The sequence below is a fragment of the Sus scrofa genome, chromosome 14, assembly GCF_000003025.6.
Source record: "Sus scrofa isolate TJ Tabasco breed Duroc chromosome 14, Sscrofa11.1, whole genome shotgun sequence".
Classification (NCBI taxonomy): domain Eukaryota; kingdom Metazoa; phylum Chordata; class Mammalia; order Artiodactyla; family Suidae; genus Sus; species Sus scrofa.
This window is the reverse complement of record NC_010456.5, coordinates 28763386-28787591: the sequence shown is the minus strand read 5'-3', so window position 1 is coordinate 28787591 and position 24206 is coordinate 28763386. Positions and strand designations below refer to the sequence as shown.

The 24206-nt window shown below is 57.8% G+C and overlaps 1 protein-coding gene across 1 annotated transcript in view; it reads right to left on the bottom strand.

Moving 5' to 3' along the window:
- NCOR2 (nuclear receptor corepressor 2) overlaps positions 1–24206 on the bottom strand; it is a 176631-nt gene that overhangs the window by 31813 nt on the left and 120612 nt on the right. The window contains 5 exon segments of the mRNA NM_001044576.1: positions 3452–3623; positions 4605–4725; positions 12134–12523; positions 12526–12763; positions 17150–17297. Of these exon segments, the coding sequence (NP_001038041.1) occupies positions 3452–3623; positions 4605–4725; positions 12134–12523; positions 12526–12763; positions 17150–17297 (1069 nt within the window).

Genomic DNA, 24206 nt, shown 5'->3' with positions numbered 1-24206 from the left:
CCTTCACCACGCACGCTGACCACAGGAAGAGGAGCAACCATAGGCCCTGGATTCTCAGGCCTGGGGACAGCTCCCAGACACGACCAAAGGCCACACCGCCTTCACAGCGTTCTCCCGCTGGCCTCTCTCTGCTGAAATCCATCCTAAGCGCTGAACTTCTAGCTTGAGAACTGGTGTTGGGCTGGAGGACCAACCCCGGGGGACTAACTGGCTGATGATGACTTGGCAACATCAGGCCTGGGATGGGAATGGCAGGCAAGGGTCCTCCCTCGGGCCACCTCCAGATGACAGAAGGAGGCTCTGAAGGCCCGTCAAGGGGAGGCGAGAGTGTCAGCATCGGTGAGTGGAGCCCACTGTGCCGGCAGGTGGGGCAGAGGCACATCCTCTGTTTCTCTCCTGGGCAGAGGGGAGACTGAACTTCCCCCTGAGTCTGTGCCTGGTGAAGGAGGTGGCCCAAGGAAAGGGTCACAGCTGCGGGGAGCAGTGGGGTGGGGATTCTCATGCTCAGCCAGCCCCTAAAGGAGGCACCCGGAAATTCCACAAATGCCCTGGACCTCCCCTGTCCAGCTACCCGACCCTGTGCGAGCCTGGGCCGCTGGCTCCAGCTCGGCTCCGGCTGCAGTGGGCGGGGACAGAAGCCAGGGTGAACCGGGGTGGGGGGGGGCCCTCCGGTGTTGGAAGGGAACCTTGGGGTCGGGCCAGGCTGGGCAGGAGGCCCAGAGCCTGGAGAGACAACCTGTTCCTCCAGCTGGGCCCAGGGAGCCCCAGGGATGGGCTGGGCGGAGCTGCTCCACGTGGGAGCCAGGAGGCGGGGAGGCTCTGGAGAGACCAGAGAGGTAGTGCTGGGTGTCAGGTTCACGCATGTGCCTAAGGTGCTGAACTGTGAGCCAGGCTACGGTGCCCGGTGCCAGGTGTACCGTCTCCTGAGCAGAGGGCAATTCCAGGAAAACAGCGTGGCCCTCCGCTGTGCCAACGGGCCAGGGGCCAGACTCAGAAACCACAGCAGTGGCTCACTTTCTCCCAGGACAGGGCCTGTGACCTGTCCCAGCAGGCCCTGCCTGGCCCCATGTGGTGCCCTGCCACCCAAGTGTGGCCCAGCCCAGCTTGGATCTGGCGCCCGCCAAAGCTGTTTGGGCCCCTGACATTGCTAGGCAGCTACCGCCCTGGGCTGGCGCCCCGGCCCTGGAATGTCCTTCCAGAGCCAGACCCCATGTCTCACACAACAGTCTTGCCCAGAGAACCCGCCCCAACTGTGGGGAGTCCCCATCCCAGCGTGGGTGGCCGGCAGGGTCCCAGGAGAAGGAAGACATCCTGCTTTCAACCCCACACTTGGGTTCATCGGCAGGTCCTTTTGCTCCTGAAACAGAACCTCTGTGCCCTCCTTCCATCCAGTGTGGCTGTGACCAGCGCTGGCCTCCTCCGTCTGCCCCCACTCCCCGTGGCCCCAGTCCTCAACAATGGCCAGAGAGCTTTCTAAATTATAAATCAGACTGCCTGATACTCCCAACACACACACACACACACACAGACACACACACACACACACACACACACACACACACACACACACACACACACACACACACACACACCCTTAAAATCCCTTTGGCAAAGGCTCATTCTGCACCTGAGACAAAATCCCCACAGTGCCACCACCTCCCACCAGCCCTGCAAACACAACAAACTTATTCCCACCCTAGGGCTTTGCATGTGCTGTTCCTGTGCCTGGAATGCCCTTCCCCCAGACTGTCCCACAACTACCTTCTTTTTACAGAGACACTTCCCTGAGCCCCTCTTCACTCCCTCTGTCTTGTCGCTTTCTTTTCTTTTTTTAGCTTTTTAGGGCCGCACCCACGGCACATGGAGGTTCCCAGGTTAGGGGTTGAATCAGAGTTACAGCTGCCAGCCACAACCACAGCCACAGCAACACCAGATCTGAGCCGCATCTGTGACCTACACCACAGCTCATGGGAATGCTAGATCCTTAACCCACTGAATGAGATCAGGGATCAAACCCACAACCTCATGGTTCCTAGCAGGATTCATTTTTGCTGTGCCATGAGGGGAACTCCCGTCTTGTCTCTTTCGATGCATGAACTACTCTAAAGTCACCTGGCTTCCTGCCATGCTCCCTGGTCTAAGGGCCTCCTCATTCACAAAAACAGCAGCTCCTCCAAATGGGGACTTGATCCTATTCCCTGCTGACCCCCCCCGCTGCCTGGCACAGTGCTGAGCAATCTAGGTGTTCGAAGAACATCCTGCCCTGTGGCCATAAGCTGGTCCATATGGGTGGCATCCGGATTTCCTGCGGCAGGTGAAGGCGGCCATGGGGAGGCAGTTGAGGTGGGCTGATTAGCTGGGGAGTCACTTGCAGGAAGTGTGGAGCTGTCCTGCTTCAGGGACGGCCCTGCTCTTTGTCCTCAGACAGGCACATGGCCTCACCCTCAGGGAGGCCCATGGCCAAGGGCCAGCGTGGCTTTTTAGAGACAGCAGGACGCTGTTATACCCAAGGCTGGTGGGGGGTGGGGGTGGGGGCGCAGGTGGCCTTAGCCGCCCGAACCTGTCCCTGGGCTGCATTGATCACAGAGGGTCACCTGGGGTCCTGCTGCCCTCAGAGCCCTAGAGCAGCCTGCAGGAGCCTGGGCTAGCCCAGAGTGGGGGACCCTCTGTAGGGTCAGCCCCCAATGCCTGGGACAGGACAGGCTGATCTGGGACGAGTGCCCCTTTGGGACAGAGGCTTGAGATTTCTTGGGTCCAGTGGGGAGCGGGGCAAAGACAGAAGATCCAGAGAATAAGAAACCACGCCCCACCTGTCTCCTGACCTTGAGCTTCACGTGGTGACAATAAAGCACGCCCTGGGCAGTTGCTGCAACGCAGCTGCTGCAACACAGCTGCTTGGGGAATCACCCCACTGGCTCCCTAGTGAACCCAGGGACCTTGGCCTGGAATAAGGTCAGAGTGAAGGCTGGAGGGGGCAGCGCTTCCTGCCCAGATCACAGTTATTGCCAGCTGGCACTGAGCTTCATCTGTGGGTCTAGAAGCTCATGTGTGGACTGAATCACATGGAACCAGAGGCGGAGCCACAGACATGTTTTTGTCTATGCACAACACTTTTGAAAATTTTGAGAAGTTGCCAATATTGAGAAACTAGATTTCACATGGAAAGATTGATTTCTAGCTTCTCTGAAAGGACAACTGCGGGCCTGTATCACTACGTGGTAACACGGCTGAGGCCAATGTGTGCCTGTGTTTGAAAAAACCAGGAGTTCTCTAATTTGCCACAGTCCCCACCGTCCCCTACTGCCTCACTCCCACATGTTTTACTCATTTACTTGGCCTGCCCCAACACTGTAGGTATGGAGTTTGCAACAGCTGCTCTGCACACACAAATGCCGCTATGCCCACCCATTTGCCCTCACTCACACTCTCTCAGCCACCGACACACACTTACCCTCCTTCTCGGCAGGAGGCACAGGACTCCTGCTTTTGCCTCGAGGGCTGTTGCTGGGCTGCTGGGGGGTGTCACCCTCCGGCTGCAGGTGCTGCGGTGCTGGTGGGGCAGGGGGAGCTGGCTTAGGGGGAGCCGTGTCCTCCCGGGGGGGTTCGTGGACTTTGGTGACCTGCTGAGAGAGGCAGGGAGAAGTGAGCGTCTTGACAGGCCGCCCAGAGGTCACAGAGATCAGGGGAAGCCTTCCAGAACCCCTGTGTGTGACCAGCCTGGAAACTGAGGCCTGGAAGAGGGAGTGACACACCCAGGGGGCACACAGCTCGAGGGCCGGAAGGGCAGGGCTCTACACAAAGGGTATAGGATGTCCCCGCTGATATCAGCTGGCTGGCAGTGGATGCGGGAACCAATGCTAACCTCCCCACCAGCCCCTTCCCCCGTCCCCAAATCTTTCTGGGTCCCAGAGAGATGGAGGCTGACAAATGCGGACCGTGCCCAGCCTCAGGAAGCAGGCAGCACAGCCTGGTATGCCTTGTGCCCCTCACCCCTCTGAGCCCTGCTCAGCTCAGACCCTTTCAGCCCTCAGCCCCCAGCTGCACTTGGGAAGCCCGGGCCCACCTCCCCCAAGGGGGATGGCAATGACTGAGCCATCATGAGAAGGGCACCTCAGAGGGTGCTCCTGCTTGGCCGGGTGAGGCTTCTTTGGGGTCCTCAGAAAGGGTCTCACGTTAACTGGTGGGGGCCCCGTCCTTCTCTCTGAGCTGCTATGACAGTGGGGAGACTTCCTGCCCACGCACAACCCAGGGCCTGATCTGGGGAGCTCTGGAAAACCCTCGGCAGGAGCGGGTGGCTTGGTAACAGTGCCCAAGCTTGCTTCAGGGGCCCCTGAGTGAGGCTGGGAGGCCAGAGGGAGGAGACCTGCAGGCCTGGTCCCCGGGGCCCCGCCCGGCACACCTGCCACTCCCTGAGCCCTTCCGCGTGGTCTCCATGGGGATTTCTCCAGGAAACAGGGAAGAGCGAGGCTGCAGGTGCAGCCTCCCCCCGCCTCCACCCCCTCCACCCCCCGCACTCAGCCTGATTTACTGTCTCCCCAGCAGGAAGTGAAGGTCACAGGCTCGGCGGGAGTCCTGGGGCATGGGAGGCAGATCGGCACACTCACAATTGGGGGGATGGCGGCTGCACGCTGCTTCAGCTGCTTCAGGTCCAGTGGCTTCTGGGGCGAGGCGTTGGTCCTGGCATCGCTGGTCGGGGTCAGGAGGCTGGGCCGCGGCGACAGCAGCCTGAGGGCAAGACCAGCGTCAGGCCCGTGAGCTCAGAGTCTCTCCTGGCTCCAGCCTGGATAGGGCTGATGGGGCCGTCAGCGGGAGGCGGATGTCTTGGATCACCGGGCCGAGGAGATCTCACATTGGGGGCTGGGGGGCTCCTCCCTCCACACTCTGGTCCACGCAGGGCCCACAAGGGGCCAGGATACCTCCTACCCCAGCCTGGAGGCCCAGCCAGGCTCAAACACTCCTGAGACAGCTCAAGGCAAGGAAAGCCCCAACGAAGCTCAGGCTCAGGGCCTAGACCACACTCAGCCCTTTGGAAGCTGCTAGAAAGGCTAAGAATCAACCAGACTAAGGCTTCGTGAGTTTAAGAGATTTAGAGAGATTATTTGTCACCAAATGTGAGAGACTCAGGTGTCAGGGTAGGACCTGGGGAGCCCACCTATTCAGCCAGAATGTTCTGGTAAGTAGAATCTCGCCTGCCCACCATCTACTGAGGAGCTAGAGCGGGTGGGTGCAGGCTTTGAATGGAGAGGCTGATCAGTGTGTACACTGCCTGCCCATCAGCCCTGCCATGGTGCTCAGCTGGAGCTGCAGCTGCCTTGTCCCCTAAAGCAAGGTCATGTCTGTCTGTTGCTGACATGCAATACTGGGAGTGCGCCTGAGCAGGGCACGTGGGAGGGTGCCACGGACAGAGTCCTAGCAGGGTAGAGCTGCCATTTCTGGGGCATCCGGGCAGAGTCTGCCCTGGGGTTTGGCTCAGAGCTGCTCATGAGTGTCACCTCCTTCAGGAAGTCTTCAGGGATTGCCAGGACACCCCAGCACTGGGCACAGTGCCCTGCCACAATCCTTGTCTGGCTCCTCAGCTGGCATGAGGTCTCCAGGGCAGGAGCTGGGTCTGCGCCAGCTTTAGAACTCCCTGCCCACCCACTGGGGCTACCTGGTTCCTACCCAGCTCTCGACTCCCCTACTGTGACCTACACTTGCTGACTACACAGCAGGCCTAGTGCTGTGCTTAGGGTGCATGAAGGAGACCCAGAATCCAGTGTCTGCCTGCAGGGCGCAGAGCCAGCTGAATGATCAAACAGTACGCTTAAAGGCAGGGTGCGCTGTGGGCTGGAATTCAGCTGGAGGGCAAAACAGAGGTCAGATCCCCAAAGCCAGAGGTCCTATCGGCATAACCACTACCTTCCAGGTAAGATCCGTGACAACCAGGATGCGGCTGGCACCACCCAGTGCCAGCTGCCAGACGCCCAGGGAAGAGCAGAGCACGGCTCCTTCCTGCAGACAGAGCAGGAGAGACTCAAGACGTGCAGCCTAGGTGCCCTCTGCTCTCTGCTGCGGTGGCGAGAGCACAGCCTGTGACAAGCCTGTCCTGCAGGCGCTCACCTCCCACCTGCATCTGCCACACGCTCAGCTGAGCAGAGACAGCCACGGCGATGCCCGCTGGGGCGGCCCACGGTGTGCAGGTGGGGCCAAGCGCAGAGGTCGTCCTGGCTTCTCCATGCTCAGCTGGCCTCCACGGTCCTCCCGACCCAGCTCATCCTTCCTCCCACCCTCACCCCCCCTCGACCTCTGCAGAACCTGCTCCAGCTCCGAGGACCACCTGAGGCCTCTCCTGCAGCGGCTGCCCCTCCTTGATCCCCTGGACTCTGGCCCAGCCCCGTTTTGCCTGCCACCCTGCGGCCAAGACACCCTCACCAGGTCCAAGAACTGATGTTATCACCTGTCCTGGCGTTCCCCACCTCTGGTTTCAACGGTCACCAAACCCGGCCTCCGCCCCAATTATCAATGTTCGATATACCGGTGTGCATTTGTAAACCTAAACTTAAAATGAATACACTGCAGCCACTTTGGACAACACTCTGGCAGCTCCTCAAGAGGAGAATCAGAGTCACTGTAGGAGTCGGTAATTCCACTGCTGAAGGCATACCTGAGAGAATGCACACACGAGGCCTCACGGTAACTTGTTCACGAAAGATCACAGCAGCCACGATTCACAAGAGCCAAAAGGTAGAAACAACACAAGTGTCCAAAGCCGGATGAATAGATAAACAAAATGTGGTCTGTCCATACAACGGCACATCATTCAGCCGTAAAAGAATGAAGTGCTGAGCCTCGAAAACATGATGCTAAGTGCAAGAAGCCAGTTGCAAAAGGCCAAGAAATTCCCAGAATAAGCAAATCCACAGACACAGGAGACACAACCGCATTGCCAGGGCCTGAGGATGGAGGGTAAGGAGTGACGGCTACAGGTCCGGGGTTTCTTTCTGGGGGTAATGAGAATGTTCTGGAGTTAAGTATTGGTGATGATTACCCAACTCTGTGAATGTGCTAAAAACCACCGAACTGTGCGCTTTAATGGCTGAACTGTATGGTTTGTGAACGATGTCTCAATAAAGCTCCTGCACGGAAAAGATAAAGAATATACTATTTGCTAGCGGTGAAATCAAGGGTTTGATACATTAACTATATTGTTTCTATGGACAATAAAGTGACAATGTTATATTATTTGCTGTATAAAATACTTTTAAATGTCAATTTTAAAGTTAAAATGTAAACTTTTTTGACTGTGTCAATATAACTTTGTAGGGACACAAAATATGTTTTAATAATACATACAAAAAAGTGTCTGTGTCTCACTCTTTTTTGGGGAGGGGGCCATGCCCATGGCACATGTAAATTTCCGGGCCAGGGACTGAACCTGAGCCACGGCAATGATAACACCAAGCCCTTAACCCACTAGGCCACCAGGGAACTCTGTGTGTCTCACTCTTGACTGTCAACAAACCAGAACCCTCCCCTCAGGGCTGTGTCCTGCCTTGCTCCCTGTGGTGCCTTGTCCAGGTGGTGGGCAGTCAGATCGGAGGAGAGGGAAGCCAGGACTGCCAGGGTCAAACGCTCTCAGCAGACACCAGCTGGGGGACGCACACAGAGGTCCAGACCCCTCTGTCCTGAGTCCCCCCCAGCCCCGGCCAGTGAGGCAGGAGCTGAGTGGGGACCGCAGCCATGGGCACAGCATGTCACAGGTTACAAGCTGACAGCCTGGGCTCTCACTATACAGAATGGACAGGCAAGAAAGAGGGTCTGGGTTGAGATCTTCCACAAGCACAAGGGTCCTGAGCCCCCAAGGAGCGGGCAGATGGCGCTCACATGGCTCCCCCATCTCCCCGAGCACCACGGCGGTGGTGGTGAGCACCACCCCCGGAGCCATCCTCACAGCAGTGCCCTCCATTCTCTTCCCTTTGTTTTCTTGGAAGACAGGGCTTTTATTTTCCTCTCCAGAGGCCCCGGGCAGGGCAGGGGCTCTCGGAGCCTGGCACTGTGCACATGATCTGGGACGGGCAGGGACGCCGGCAACCAGGCTGGGAGCAGCCAGCCCCCACCACCCAGCCCTGTGGTTCAAGGCTCCAGGTTCAAATCCTGCCTTGGGCTGCAGGACTTAAACCACGGTGCTCACCCAGTTTCCTCATCTGTAATCTGGGTACGAGAGCAGTCGCTCCCTCCAAGGACTGTCCCAGGGGTGGGACAAGCAAAGGCATGGGAAGTGCTGAGAACAGCCCCTGTGTGAACAGGTCAGGCATCTTCCCATTACTGTGGTTTTTCTTCCTGCCCTGGAAGACCAGGGCTGGGGAGGGGAGGGGGCGCCAGGGGACTCCGGGTCTGAACAACAGGCCTCCTCTCTGCCAGCTTCCCCATTATCACTGGGGCAGGGACGATCCCTGCTGCCAACAGTCAGGCTGCTTCCCATGCCCCCGGGACAAAAGCCCCCTCCCCAACGGGACCCACGGGGGCCACCGTGGGGGCAGGTTGGGCCAGGTCCCTTCCCACCTCTGTGACCTCCTCTCCTGCCCTCCCCTCTCCCCCTCACTGACTCCACTCTCCGTCCGCCTCAGGCCTCTTTGCTGTCTACGGAATATAAGTTCATGTGGCCCCAGGGCCTTCGGCTGTTCCCTCCACCGGCTTTCTCTCCACATCTCACACTATGTACTCTGATCATCCTTCAGTGTCACCTCCTTGGACAGGCCTCCCTGACCGCCCCGCCCATCCCTGCACCTGCTACCCCCTCCTAATCTCTCCGTCATCCCCTTATCACATGAGAATTCCCTTTCTTCCATTACCGTTCCGGTCCCCTACTAGTCACTCTCACTAAAACGTAAGCTCCCTAGAGCCAGGACCTTATCTGTCCTGATCCCAGCACCCCTTGAGCCCAGAATGGTGCCTGGCACATACTGGTGCCCAGTTAATCATTTATGGAATAAATGAATAAAGTAGAAATTGCTGTTACATTCTTTCCAAGTTCCAGGGGCTCAGCGGAAAAGCCACGTTCCATCCTCCTCTTGGAGTGACCTTTGGGGGAGTCCCTGAAGCCTTCCAAAGGAGGACAGCAAATTCTTTACTGAGCATCTACTGTGGGCCTGGTACCAGGTTGGCAACATGGCTAATAAGTCCATTATCCTCACAAGAAGCTCAGAAGTGGGGCTACCCGCACCCATCTAACACATGGGAAAAAACAAAAAAACAAAAAAACTGAGGCCCAGGGGAAGGGACTTTCTGAAGAGCCAGCCCTTCCAGAAAATGCCCAGGCACCTTCTCTGGGAAGCAGAACAGGCGAGGGGCAGGCAAACTCGAGGTTCTGCAATCAGAGCCTCTATCTCTGGCCACGGGCCAGGAAAACTCCCCAGCGGAGCTGCCTGGCGGAAAGTGATGGAGAGTAAAAGCAGGATATGATTTTCTCTCCCAAAGCCGGCCAGGCACGGGCCAGAACGAGATGCATCTTGTGTCTGTCCAGGGACACCCAGTTCACTGCGCTGGGGCTGCCAGGCAGGAAGGAGGGCTGTGGGCAGGCGGCCAGGACCTGGGGTCGCCCAGGGGGCCCACCCGTCCCGCCGGCCCTTCTGAGAGGCGCTGGCTGCCAGGCTGTGCTCTGACGCATCCCGCCTGCGTCCTCCGGCGCCCGCCTGGCCCTGTGCGGCCGCGGCCGGGGAGGGAGGGGTGGCGGACTGCCAGCCAGGAAGAGGTCAGGAGGCTGGCCTGAGTCCAGCCTCACCCTGGGCGGGGGACTGGCCTCGGTCACATAGGGCGTGACAAACCAGGTGTCCTGACTCCCAGCCCAGGGCTCCTGCTCCCGAGGGAGCAAATGCTGGACATTCAGGCAGGAAGAGTGGACAGAAGCCAGACCCAGCTGGGGGAGGGAAGGACACGTCCCAGGGTGGGGCTGTAGGGGAGTGGGGAGAGGCTGAAAGTAGGCTATGGGGCTTCAGGCCTGGCCCGAGAGGTCCAGGGGGCTAATGGGATACAGCCCAACCCTCCGAGCTGTCCAGCTTGGGCAGGCCAAGTGCACCCCAAACACAGACTCCAGGAGGCCACTCCACTGTGGCTGCCCCATGAGCTCAGCACTCTTCCTGCTAAGAGCAGAAACATGTGTTTCCATGACTCTATCCCCCGAGGCCAGCAGGAGCGGGGTAGGGAGCCGCCCACCCTGACCCCGTTACCCAGGCACAAAGAGTGAGCCCAGTGGCCCACCCTGGCCGCCAGCCCTCCCCAGTGGACAGAGATGCAATGAGCACTGTTTTCCAAGATGTGCCCACTGGGCAGGAAGCTCAGGACCCCTGTGCCCTCAGAATCCCGCTGGCCAGGCCTTCGCCTATCAAAGGGCCACACACCAGACCCGCTGTTTCTCAGACAAGCGGGATGAGGTTCCTGCCAGGGACCCCTGAACTCAGGAGGATAACATGGCCCACTAGCTTTTGTGGAGCACGTGGAGACCCAGAGAGCTCTGACCAAGACTGATTTTTTTTTTTTCACGTCCTCACCCCATGGCATATGGAGGTTCCCAGGCTAGGGGTTGTCAAATCGGAACTGTAGCTGCTGGTCTACACCACAGCCATAGCAACGCCAGATCTGAGCTGCGTCTGTGACCTCTACCACAACTCATGGCAGCGCCAGATCCTTAACCCACTGAGTGAGGCCAGGGATTGAATCCATGCCCTCATGGATACTAGTTGGGTCCTTAACCTGCTGAGCCACAACTGGAAACCCAAGTCTGATTTTTTCATATGAAACATTCTAGAACTTGCCATTTTCTCCTGTCCCAAGGTGAATCATGGGGCAGAGGAAACGGCTCCCAGTGAACGCATCAGATTTGAAAGTCAGATTTTCCTCCCTCTCACCCTGCGAGAACTTTTCCGAGACACGTGAGAAGAGAGAAAACAGACTATACTGTTTTTAGTCAAAATAAAAATGACCCGCCTGCCTCCCTAGCAAACAATTCTCCAAGCTGCCCGGATGGGAGCAGGAGCGGGTCTCCACTGCCCCGCCTTCTGCTGCCCACGTTCAGCCCTAACTTGGGGCTGCCAGCTTTGGTTCTGGCCAGGGGCCTCGGGGACCCTCTGTGGGCGAAGGAGGAGCCGCTAGGCATCCCGGGAATCCGCCCTTTTTCCCTGAGTCCATCGCCATCAGCCTCATATGGACCTTCATCACCATCCGCTGGGACGTGGTCACCACTGCCTCTCAACCTGCATCCCTGGGTCCCCGATCAAACCTCCCACACACGGAGCGGGTTTCCCAGCCTGAGACACCCCCCAACTCTCTCAGGCACAGCTCTCCAGGTCTTCCCGTCACCTTGAGAACAAGGTGCAGCCACCTACCCAGCCCGAGAGGCCCAGTGAGGTGGGCCCCGCACCCTCCCACCGGGCCCCCCCCCACTTGCTCTGCCAGCTCAGTGCCTGAATCACGCAAGCTCGGTCCCACCTCCAGGCTTTTGCACTTGCTGTTCCCACTGTGCTGAGGGTAGAATCGCGTCCCCCAAAATACAATCACAAGTCCAAACAGCCAGGTACCTGTGAACTTCTTTGGAAACAGGCTCTTTTGCAGATGTGATCAAGTTAAGTGAGGTCCTTAGGGTGGACCCTAATCCAATGAATGTTTGTCCTTATAGTAAAGGGAAATCTGGGCACACAGACATAATGGAGAGAATGTCACGTGACTGGAAGTGATGTATCTACAAGCCAACAATTGCTGGCACCACCAGAGCTGGGGGTGGGGCGGGGGGCAGGAAGAAACCTTCAGAGGGAGCAGCCCTGCAGACAACACCTTGACTTCAGGGGCGGTCCCTTGTGACAGCAGCTCTGGATGCTAATCCATGCTGCCCGCACACTCTCTCCCCAGCTCTCCCTGTGGCTCCCTCCATTCCCGCCCAGGTTCGGCTCAGAGTTCACCTCTTAGGGGGACCAGCTCCCCCCCGCCCCGACTCTGTCTTCTCCCAACGCAGAACTTCTGTGACTGGACTATTCAGTGCCAGCCTCCCTCCAAGGGGAGGCCTGGAACCGGCCTTGTGCCCTGCTCTCTCAGTATACAGGTGGTGCCTGATAAGTGTTTATAGAATGAGAGATAAAAGCTGCCCCTTGGCTGGCCCACTCACCTGTTCTTGTCTCCACCCTCGGGCTCATCCACCTCATCGGCGCTGCAGGTGGCGCTGGAGTCGCTGTCCTGGGGGGCGCCCGAGCCCTTGGCCGTGGGGCCTTTGCTCCCAGGGCCACTGCCCTCCTTTTTCTCCACCTTGAGTGCCCCCTCGGGTGCAGCCTCAGCAACGGCCTCCGTGCCCGCCTTGACCTTGTCAGGCCCCTCCTCGGCAGCCTCCTCCTTGCACTCGCTCTTGACGGGCTCCGAGGGGGGTGTGTCGCCGGGCTCCTCTGTCTTGCCCACATCTGCAGCCAGCTCTTGGGCCACAGAGGGCTTCTGCTCCTCCCCTTCCTCAGCCGAGGGGGCAGCTTCGGCCTCTTCTTCCTTCTCCTCCTTGGGGACCACGGGAGGGGCAGGGAGGGCGATGGGGGTGCCGGTGGGGGCGTGGGTGGGCCGGCAGCTTCCGGAGCAGGGTCGGGCTCTGTGGGGGCCGGGGCATCCTCGGGCGGTGGGGTCGGTGGCTCGGGGGGTGGCGCATCAGCGCCTGGGGCGGGTGGGGGCTTGGGCCCGTTGTTCTGCCCCGTGTCCTTGGCGGCCTCGGTGCGGGGTGACGGGATGCTCTCCGTGTCAGAGCTGTTGTTGACAGCGGCTGTGGGGGAGAGCGAAGATGGGGTGAGCAGTGTCAGGGCTCAGGGTCAAGACAGGCACAGCCATCCCCATGGCTCCCACTTGGGGCAGGAGCTCAGAGCACCGTGGTCCCATCGCTTTACACCGAACTGCCCTGAGGCCCCTACACACCTGGACAGCCCACCTGGCCCCCTCTTGGTGCCCTGTCCTTCTCTGGCTGCCCTCTCCACTTGCTGACCCTGGAGCCTGGCAACCTGCTAACTTCCAACCCTGGGGTGCGCCAGCACCCCACCTGCCCAGGGTCAGGTGAGGGTGGCTGGGCTGCGGGTCTTTGTTCTGGGGTCTCCTTGTTCTCAACCAAGTTGCAGCCCTGGCTCTGCCTTGACTATCGGCCTGGCCAAGGTCACATCTGCAGAGTGGGGACAACAGTTCCCACCTCACAGCGGGTATACGGACAGGGTGAAACCTGGTAACTCTGCTATTGAATCACCACTGTCATCGTAACATGACACCAATGGGGCCAGGGAACTTGGAGGAGCCCAGGGGGAAAGGGCTCACACTGACCGCAACCCCCAGCTGTTTCCCACAGGCCTGGTACACAGCAGGTGCATGATAAGTGTTGATCGAATGACTGAATGTGTGTACAGATGAAGGGAAAGGGGACCTTGGTTTTGGGCCTGGCTCTTTAGCCTTAACAACCACTCCTGTCACTTCTTTGGAGTTTCAATTTCCCCCATTTTCTACATAATGGGGACATCTGAAACCACCTCCCCCACCCTTGTTGTTGGGGAAATCAAACTGGGTAAGAGTCACTGGTGGAAATCAACAAAGCAATCGATCCGTGCATACCGATAGGCAGTAGTGAGCCAGGGAACAGGATGGGGAACAGACACTGCGCTGAGAAGAGGGGACAGAGGTGGCAGCAGCACAAATGGTGGTGGTCACAGGCAGAGGCTTGCTCACAAAGTGGGGCCCGTCGCAGAGGGCAAGTGGCCTCGGGATGCCCCCCACCCAGCCTAGCCCTACCCCTACCCCCCAGGCCAGCTGGCCACATTCGTACCTGGGCCACTGCATTCCCCTCTGGGTACCTCGTTCCCAGAGGCGTGTAAGGCTGGAAGGAAGCAAGAGAAGGGTTAGAAGCGAGCTGGCATGAGCAGCGGGGTGGGGAGGGAGGCGGTTTCATGGCCAGGGAGGCAGGCAGCATGGGGGACCTAGAGCCCAGTCCCGAGAGTCCTCATGCTTGAACTCTCCTGGGTGTCCTTAGACAAGTCATTGGCCTTCTCTGGTTCCCAGCTCCAGGGTCCTGGCTGGCCCCAGGGCTGGGAAGAGGCCTTTGGGACTGCCCACCCCTACCTCACGTCTCAGACACAGAACCAGGCCAGCAGGGGCTGCTGGTGCCCTGCTGGTGCGTCCTTCAGCCTTCACTGTCCCCAAGCCCCTGGCTCTCCTGCTTCTCGCCTCCCTTCAAGGCCCAGAGCAGAGGAAACCCCACCCCTTCCAGAAATAATAATCCCAACAATAGCAACACAGGGCTTGCCCTGTAGGTGCTGGGCTCTGGGCAAAGCTCTGCACGCTCATCTAATTCTCAATAACCTCTAAGCTCAGATGCTGCTGCTCTCCTTTGCAGATGAGGAAACAGGCTGAGTTACTTCCCCAAGGCCACACTGCCCAGGGGCAGGAGAGGGCTGACCCCACTATCCTGTGGCCCTAACCACCTGGTTCCTGCCCCCACCTTCTGCTCCAGCAATGCCACTCCTCCTCTCACATAATCAACCCAGAGGACAAAGGGGGCAGCGCTGAGGTTCAGGGACAGGTACCTTAACCCCAGAGCCCATATGCCCATCTACAAAACGGGCAGCTCATGCCTGGCTCTCTCTCTCCCTGCACCAAGAGGCCTGTCTCCATTGGGAGCTCTCAGGCGTGAGCACGCGCTGAAGCACCAGAGGGCCGTGCATTCAGGTGGCTGGGCCCACCCCCAAAACATCACTCGGTAGGTCCAGGTGGGGCCCGAAACACATTTGAATCCTGGTCCCCAAACAAGCCTACTGGGTACCTGGAATAATCTCTCTGTGCCTCAGTGTCCTCATCTGTAAATGGGGTGATGACAGCAGCTACTCCGCTGGGCCGCTGAGACAATTAGAGGGAATAACTTAAGGCTGTTGCTCTCATTACAACCACAATCGTTACTGGAGACACTACTGGGCCAAAAGGATCACGCCTCTCGCTCCTGGATTCATCTCCAGCCTGGATGCAACAAGGACTTGCTGTCCGCCCCCGGAGGGGTCTGCGGTGCTGGCTGGGTATTCTAGAAGGTTCTACTGGGATGACTTCAGGCCCTAACCCAGAATCTGCATCACCACCTCTCCCCCACTCACAAGAGAACATAAACAGTGAATGCCCGTTAGATGGAAGATCCCAAGTCTACCAGCTACATGACACCCCACATGAATGTTTCTCCTCTCCCTGGGCCTCAGTTTCTGCATCTGTAAGATGGGAACATCACTCAGTACCTTTGGGTAGGATCTTCTAAACTGCTTCCCTTGATCTGCTCAGAGCTACCAGGTGGTTGCAGAAGCCTGGGGACCGGCCAGACCAACTCTCCCCCTCCTGACTACCCAGCAAAGAATGACCCTCCCCCAGGCTTGACAGGGTGTGTTGAACCCTACACATGATGGTGAGCTCATTACCACACAGTTTTCTTACTGGGCAGTGCCTGTCCTGGTTTTAATGCTGAGCCCAAGTCTGGCTTCCTTTAACTTTTGCGCCAAGCCTGCATCCTGCCCACATATAGCTGGGAGAATATTTAGAGAGGGGACTGGGTTTCTGCTCCCTAGGTTCCCTTTTATTGGCCATAGATGCAGGACCCAGAATATGAGGACCAGAGGGATCTGCAGCCTTCCATCAGACACTGGTCAGCCTGCTGGCCAGCTTAGGCTGGAGAGACCCAGGGCTGGTGAGGAGGCCAGACTCAGCATCCAGGTTCGTCCCTAACATAAGACAGCAGTAACCCCATGGCCCAATTCTCCATTTCAATGAGGAAGTAGGATTCAGGACGGTGAATACCCTGCGGGCTGGTACAGGCTGAATTTACTTTCAGGCCTTGCTTACAGAGCTAGGGGGTGATTCATGGCTTCCTCGCACGGTGGCAGACGTTCCGGAGTTTAAAACACTGAGACAGGCAGAGAGAAGCAACAGGAAGAAACCTTGAGCAGGGGCAGGAGAGCAGGTTCCATTCACCGAGAACTTGAGGGCCCCACTAGGCAGCCCTGGCCAGGGAGGCAGCAGAAGGAGAGGCAGGGGCGGTCAGTTAAGCAAGGGGTGGGGTCTTCAGGAGGGTCCTGCCACCGGAGCAGGTGCACACCAGGGAAAAGGGAGTGGCATAGCTTAAAGAGCAACCAGGAGCAGGAGCCTGCCAATGGGCGGCCTGGTGTGAGTCCCAAGTCTACAAACACTGGTTCCTCAGCGGAGCCACGTGTTCGGGGGAGTGGGGGGTGGGCTCTGCATCTCCTGCAGGCAAAACCCTCCTTCTGAGAAGCGGGCAGAACGGCTAGTGCAATTTAGATGATCAATGCTCGCTCTCCCTTTAGCAGCCCTCAGCTGGTGGGAGAACTCATCTAAGATCGGGGCAGACAATGCAATGCTGGGATACCTGCGGGTGATGAGACAGGATGCGGAACTGCCTGCCCAAGTCTCAGCGCCCCAGAGAGAAAACCAGGGGCTGTGCAATTTGTCCTCCAAATTGAGACACTTGGGAGTAAAAGGTAGCAAAGTTATGTAACTTTTGAATACATATCGACCAACGGGATTGGTTCAACTTATATTGGTGGACTTACAAAAAAGAACAGTTGTGGTGAAAAAACTGTTTTCAAAAATAACTTTTTTTTCCCCTAAAATGCGACACTAGATGTGCTGGCAAGAAATAGGTGTCACCAAGGCTGGATGTGTCCTGAACGCGTATGGTCACCAAGCACAAGACTGAACTCACAGGGGGTCAGGAGAATTGCATGGACAAGTGTCCGATGGGCAGAGAAGCCAATTACCATCATTGCTGTTGCCACCATCACCACCATCACCCCCACCCCCCCACTGCCATCATCACCACCACTGCCACCATCACTACCATCAGCACCACCACTGCCACCGTCACCACCACTGCCACCATCACTACCATCAGCACCACCACTGCCACCGTCACCACCATCACCAATGACCATCACTGTCATTACCACCATCACCACTAGCACCACCATCATCACCATCACCAATCACCACCACCATCACCATACCACCGCCATTCACCACCATCGCTATCGCCATCACACTCCCCCACGCTGGGGCAGTCCAAGCCCCTTCTCAGTAGCACCCAGATGTTTCTGGGAGAGGTCAGTTCCCACCAGCCCGCTCTCACCTTCTGCCTCCTCCGCCATCTCCTCCTCGTTTCCGCTCACGCCTGATACTTCCATCTCCTCGTCCTCCACCACGGGTGGGAAGGCGGCCTCCTCACTGGCAGCGGCCGGGGTTTTCTTCTTCTTCCTCCGTGCGTTCCTCTCCTTCTCCTAGGGCACAGAGATAGTGGTGGGTCAGGGCCAGGGCCAGGGCCAGGGGCTGGGCTGTCGGCCCAGGGACTCCCCGTGCCTGAGGCTGGCCATAGCTGCGAGGGACAGAGATCCCAGCCACATGACCCTGAGGGTGGCTTCCCCCACTTGCGCCTCACTGCGTAGCCAGACAAGCCAGTGGTTATTTTTACCCACGGCTTCATTCTTCCCTCATGTCCCAGTACACCCGGGGCACAGCCTGGCCTATTGGCTGCCTGGACATCCTTCCGAACAGGTGAGAAAGGACTGCTTCTGCCTGGAGGCCCCCTGTGATTGCTCCCACCCTGCTGACTGTCCTAACCAGGGCAGTGACCACACCACCTGGAGGACACCCTGCCGGGCGCAGTCAGTACATTAGAGAGAATGAAAGAATGAAGCTTTTCCCTGCAGTCTCATCTGCCCCCAGATGAGGCCAGAGGCCAGGCTGGCTTGGGTAGCTCATCCTCTCACTTTATAGGGCACCAGTCTTTGTAGGGCACCTCTCATGTGCCAAGTACCACACAAGGGGCTGAGAATATGCAGGGAATGAGATACATGGGGTCCCTGCCCCACAGGCCAGCTAGTTGGAGGGACGGGCAACCAACACATCAATTAAAAAGAAGACTCAGAGGTGGGGACACAGCTGCAGAGGGGGACTGACAGGGTGTGGCGAGAGGACATGGGTGGAGCTAGAGAAAGGCCTCTCCCAGGAGGTGACATCTGAGCTGAGGTCTGAGTCGTGAGAAGGAGCTGGCCAGGCAAGGCTCCGGACGAGAGCGGTCCAGGTGGAAGGAACCGCAAGTACAGAGGCCTGGAGGCCTGGCTGGGTGGTTCGAGGAACAGAAAGAAGGCTCCCACTGAGCAGTCTTTCACTTCCCTCCACACCTGGTGACCCTGGCCCCCAAAAGCCCGGCTCCCCACGCTTGGAGCCAGGCACTCACCCCCCAGCTCTAGCACAAACATCACTCCTCCTTGACACCTCCCGGGACTCAGAAGGGTGCCTCTTTACTCCCATGCTTAGCCAGGCAGAGGCTCAGAAAGTGTTTGTTGATTGATTTACTGCGTGACTAAATAGGCAGTGTCTGGGGTTTGAACACACACAGTCGGCAGGGTTGGGGTATGTGTGGAAGCAGTGTGCTAGGGTTCCGAGGTGACCAGGGACTCCCAGGGGAACAGACTGGCGCCTAAGAGGGGATCCGCTCCCATACAGCTGATGTGACAGGAGGGGTCGCAGCTGGAGCCCTTTGAGATCTCCAAGGAAGGAGATGGAACCCACAACAGTCCCAGATACATCAATGGCTCTCAGGGAAGTGCCTTACACTGGGCTGACGGGTGTCCTTCTAGAATTCAGGTCTATGCGAACCTTTGAATGTGATCTTATTTGGAAAAGAGCTCTTTGTAGATATAATTAGGTAAGATGAGGTCCCGTTAGATTAGGGTGGACCCTAAATCCAGTACGACTGGTGTCCTGAAAAGAAGAGGGGAATCTGGACACAGAGGCACCTGGGGAAGTGATGCAACCACAAGGCAAGGAAAGCCAAGGACTAGGGGCCACGGCAGAAGCTGGGAGCAAGGCAGGACCCTCCCCTGGATCCTTCAGAAGAAGCACAGCCCTGCTGACACCTTGACTTCAGACTTTCAGCCTCTAGGGTAGCAAGAGGATACGTTTCGGTTGTGCTAAGTCACCCAGTTTGCGGTACCTTGTTTCAGGAAATGGGAAACTGACGACCCTCCCCTCCACCAATCCCCTCGCCCTGGGAGGAAGCCATCACCGGGAAAATGTACCACAGCCCAGGGCAGATGCCTGTCACCTCGAGGCACGGGCCCGGCCCCTCACCACGCAGGGCTGGGAACAGCCTCAGGGGACCCCCCAAGCCCCAGTCCCTGCCAGGGAGTCGGATCACTTCCTGTCCTGCCTTCTTCCTGAGCCAACGGCTGTCCTGGGAGCACAGCCTCGTGGAATTCGAAGAGGAAGAGGGAAACGTCTGTCTGCCGTTATTCACAGTTTCCACCACCCACACTCAGCCAGGGCCACAGCTCCACCAGGCTGAATGTCCACTGGGCCACCGTGGGAACACCCAGGTCTGCGTTGCCCCAAACCTGAGCTTCTCCTGGGAGCCCCCGGCTGGAGCTCGTGGAGGTGCGAGAAAGTTGTGTGGCGTGTGGGTTCTGTGGGCGCGGCTGAGGGCTCCCCCTTCTTCCCCAATTTATTTTTAGCCGACGGGGACTCACTCCAGTACTCTGGCTGGTGAGGCTGGTGAGGCAGGCAGGCGACTGGTTGCCTGGGGAGTGGGGGTGGGGTGGATGCCCAGAGCTTCACAGGCAACGGGGGCTCCCGTGGGCCCGGCTGCGATGCACATCCTCCTGAGAACCTGAGGTCTCTGACCCAGCAGCCCAGGCCACGGCAGGGTAAGTTCAATGTCAATGACGGAATCCTTTCAATACGGGACCTGAGAGGCTTGGTGAGTGTGTCCCAGGAATCATACCAAATCCTTCCACACGTGGCTCTAAACCATAGAATCGGGAGGTGTGTATGGACCAGGAGATGCTGGCGATACTAGTGTTAGTAATTAGAGCTGGCGTTCACTAAGCACCTACTTATTCGTTCCTTGCATCTGTATGTCTGCTCTGCAAATCAGAGCATGCTGCTCCCATTTCAAACTCGCCAGGAGCTCCCAGACCTATTGATAAAAAAATCCCCAAGTCCTCCCCCGCTCCATACAGCCCAGAGTGATCTAGATCTGGACACCACCCAGCTCTTTAACTTGCCCACCCTCCTGGGTCTGTTACGAACACACTGCCCTTCTTGTGTAAACGCGTGTGCCCCAGCCACAGGGCCTTTGCACTGGTCGTTCCTCTGAATGGACATCCTTCTCCCAGAGACTCATGCCCTTACCTCCATCAGGGCTCTGCTCATATATCACCTCCTCAGAGAGGTCCTCCCTGATTAACTTGTCAAAATCAGCTGATCCTTGCTCCCCATCTATTGCTTTCTCATCTCACCAAACCCCTCATCTTATCATCTTCACATCACTCTCTTGAAATTGTTTGCATCAATTTGTCTCTGGAACTAGAACTAACTTCTCAAGGGCCGACATCTTTGTTTTTAGCCGAACTCCCAGCGCACCTGGAACAGTGCCTGGCACAGAACAGGCACTCCGTAACTACTTCTTTCAATGCATGAACCCGACAGACAAAGACCTTGGCTCAGGGAGGCAGACACTTGCCCAAGATCACACAGCTCGAGGGTCAAGAAGTCCAGACGTCAATGCAAGTCAGGTTCAAGTACTTCCCTGCCTAACCACGTCTCTCTGCAGGCCTGTGCTGCCTCAGATGGAAGAGGCAACAGAGGAAAACAAAGCAAGGTGAGGTCTTGGCTGAGACAGACAGAGACAGAGGAACACGGAAGCTGAGCCCCAGGGCCTAGATTCACAGATGGGAGAAAAGGGTAACTTTGGCCATTAGGAGGGGGAGGGAAAACCTTGGAGAAGTGAGTGGTGCCAAATGTTACATAACTCTGGGACGTGCTCCGCCTGCCCACCCGATCCTGCTTCCTGCTGACGTTGCCCGCGGCCATGCTCAGGTCTGGCCTGGCGCGAGGCAGGAGGGGACCCCCGCTGACCCGCTGCTTCCCCCACTCCTTCCTGCACTGGCCGAGGGTGACATGTCTTCCTGAGCTCCAGACTCCAGACGAGGCCTGGCCAACAGCCAGAGGTGGCTGCTGCTGCTTCAGGAATCACAAGGACCAGTGTCTCTCCAGGGGACTGGAAGGTGTGGGGGAGCATCTTGTGAGGCCTGCTTGCATTCCCCAGTGACGGGGAACTCACCCCTCCACCAAGGCTGGCCATGGGCAGGATGGATGGGCCCAGGCTGAGCCCACCTTTCCGTGACAGGTCCCCGGGCCACTCCCTGCATTTTTTCCACAGCCTTCAACATAAGTCCATTCCTTCACCGTCAGTCACCAGGGAACGAGAACCAATCCCACTCCTCCAAACAGCCCTTTCTCATCAAGTGACCAGCAAGGTTCACCTCGGGTCTGTTAGTCACAGAGCATGGCCTGGTGGCCCCCCACCTTCTAGCCACCTTCTGCTGAGTTCTGTGTGAGCCACGTCCAGTAACACACAGGGCATCCACGAAGGGAAGCCAGGTGCTCCTACAGATATGCGCTCAAACTCCCTCTGAGGTCTCACCAGGCCCCCCTCCCTCCTGACCTCAGCATCTTCGTCCGAGGAATGGGGGCAATGGTGGCGACCCCAGGGGCCTGGGGAGGGGCCAAAGGTGGGCCTCAAGGTCCCCTGCTGTTCAAACCTCCTCCTTGGGTTGTCAGCGATGCTGGCTGCCCACCAGAGCATTCGGGGTCTGGGGACAAGGAGGGCAGCCATCTCTTTTAGCTTTGGCTATGTCTCACCCAGACCAGTACAATCCACCTGGAGCCCAGCCCCCGCTGGGATGCCCTTTAGCTCATAAATCTTCGATGCCTCCCACTATCCATTAAACAAAGACTCAGCTCCTCCTCGGAGCTGGAAACACCCTGGGGCACCTGCTGCAGCTTCCCTGGAGTCTGGTAGGTGTTCATCAAAGGTTTGCCGAGCGTATTATGAGGGTCACGCCCAACGCATATCGAGCGCTGATCCAAGGCTGGGCCTGGTCCTTTACAAATAGGGAGCCTCTGCTGCTCACAGCAACCCTATGAGAAGGCAGTGAGGCTGAGGGCTGAGGCCATGAGCCCATGGGCACCAGTCTGAGGCCGCAGAGCTGGGGTGTCACTGCTAAGCCCAGAGCCTTGCTCTCAACCGTCCTGCGAGGCTGCATCTTTAAATGAGCGAGTGAATGAATGAATCAGTCATTCACTCCGGCAATCCAGGAGCAGACACATGCTCTACCCAATTAACAACCAAGGGAGACATGACACCCCAGCCACCAGACATCTGGTGGCTATGTGCATGTCCCCCATGTGCCACCACTGCCACCACCACCCCTGCCCTCGCTTAGGACCACTTGTGATGTGCCAGGCCTGGCCCTAAGCCCTTCACACCCATTCACTCAAATCATTCCCGTAGCGGCCTTTTGAGGTGGGAGCTATCCCCAAGTCCTAAGTGGGGAAACAATAGCACAGAGAGGACAAGCCACTTGCCCAAGGTCACACAGCTGGTAAGTAGCAGAATCTGGATTTGAACACAGTGTCTTGGGCCCAGAAACCCTATTATGGCTGTTCCTGCACATGTTATTCAAGAAAGTACCTCAAACACCCCTGAGAAGAAAAGGGGGGCAGTGGTTTTAAAATAAACTAATGACGATGTTGATACTATTATGACTAAGAGTAGGGAGAGCAGCTAATCCCCTCGGGGCGCTCCCCCGCTGGCAGGCACCAGTCCCTTCGGGGTAGAAACGCATCCAATCTTCACCTGAGTTCTCAGTGTAAGGGTTATCATTCCCCCATTTTACAGATGAGGAAACTGAGGCTCACAGGGTAAAGTTGCTACCTGAGGCCACACAGATGCCAAGTCACGAGGCCATGGTTTGACTTCACTTTGGCCCCTGAGCCCAAACTGCACCGTCCACCTCGCTGGGGTCTCCAGTTCTCCAACCCACCTTCTCAAGTTTTGGGGTCCCCAGGGGTGCAGCAGGGCCATACCCCAAGGAAACCTGGAAAGTGTGGCTGTGGGACCGGCAGACTGTGAGAGGAGACACTTGTAACCCAATAGCTGGGGCGAGGCTGGCGTGTGGGCACACGCTGGGCTGGACTGGGCTGCGCTGGGTTAGCCAGGAAGGGGAGGGCTGGGAGAAGTAGGGAGGACGGGTTGGAGGGAGGAGGGAAGGGAGAAGGAAGATCCATTGTGCCTGGGGTGATGCTCAGGGCCACACCCCCAGCCCTGTTAATCCGGAGTTGCTGTGTGCAGGCTGACATCCCTCCCTGCTTCCTCCCCTACCCGATGAGCTGCATCCTCTTTGCACTACGGGATTTTAGCAGGTGTTAAAGACAGGTGCTCCTCGGCCTCGGCCCTCACTGAGTCTTCCTCCCTGCAGAAACCAGAGTCCTGGAAAATCTAGAACAAAGCAGAGCTCCTTGTGCACAGGGGAGCCCTGCCTGAAGCTGGAGGAGCACCGGGAACCAGCTGACCCGCAAGCGGGGAAGTTGGCCTAAGCCGCCACGACAGGAAACAAGTTCGAGGGTTGGCCTCAGCCCTAACCACAGGGCCATGGGCCATCGTCCCCTCTGGTCTAGAATGCCTGGGAGGCTAGGAAAGGGGTGTCCTTCAATTCTGCACAGAGCTCAAGAGAGAGTTCAAAGAATGTGATTCTGTCCCTGGTCTGCTGGCCATGCTGTGTGACCTCAGCAGCCAGCTCGCCTCCTCTGGACCAAGGCAGGCTGCATGGAGAAGCCATTTGGCCTCCCTCATATTCAGGCTGCACAGGCTTTAAACCCAGGATAGGCAGCCTGATAGGAGGGAACTGGGGGAGCGGTGAGCTGTGTGTCTCCCCCTTCTGTACCTTCACAACTAGAAGGAAATACACGTCCTGAGGTCACGTAGCTGTGGGTTCAAACCCCAAGTCAGCTGTTTATGAGTCTGGCTGAGCCTTGGGTTTCCCCAGATCTGAAATAGCGACAATGCTTCCATGTCATAAGTGTGCCCAAAGTGGGGGGGACGGGGAAAGAAAGAGAAAAAGAGAGAGCTGGGGGAGGAAGGGAGAGAGAGGGACGGGAAGGGAAGATTAAAGAAAATGGCCGCCCCCAAATGGCCCTCGCTTCCCAGTAACAGCTGTGGAGGAAGCGGCCTCTCCGTGGAGACCATTTACATGCTCGGTGAGGCGAGCCTGCCCCTTCTGTGCTCCTGGGGGAGGGAACGGTCTAGGCTTCGTCTCAAGTCCCCTGGAGGCCAGGGCTGGGCT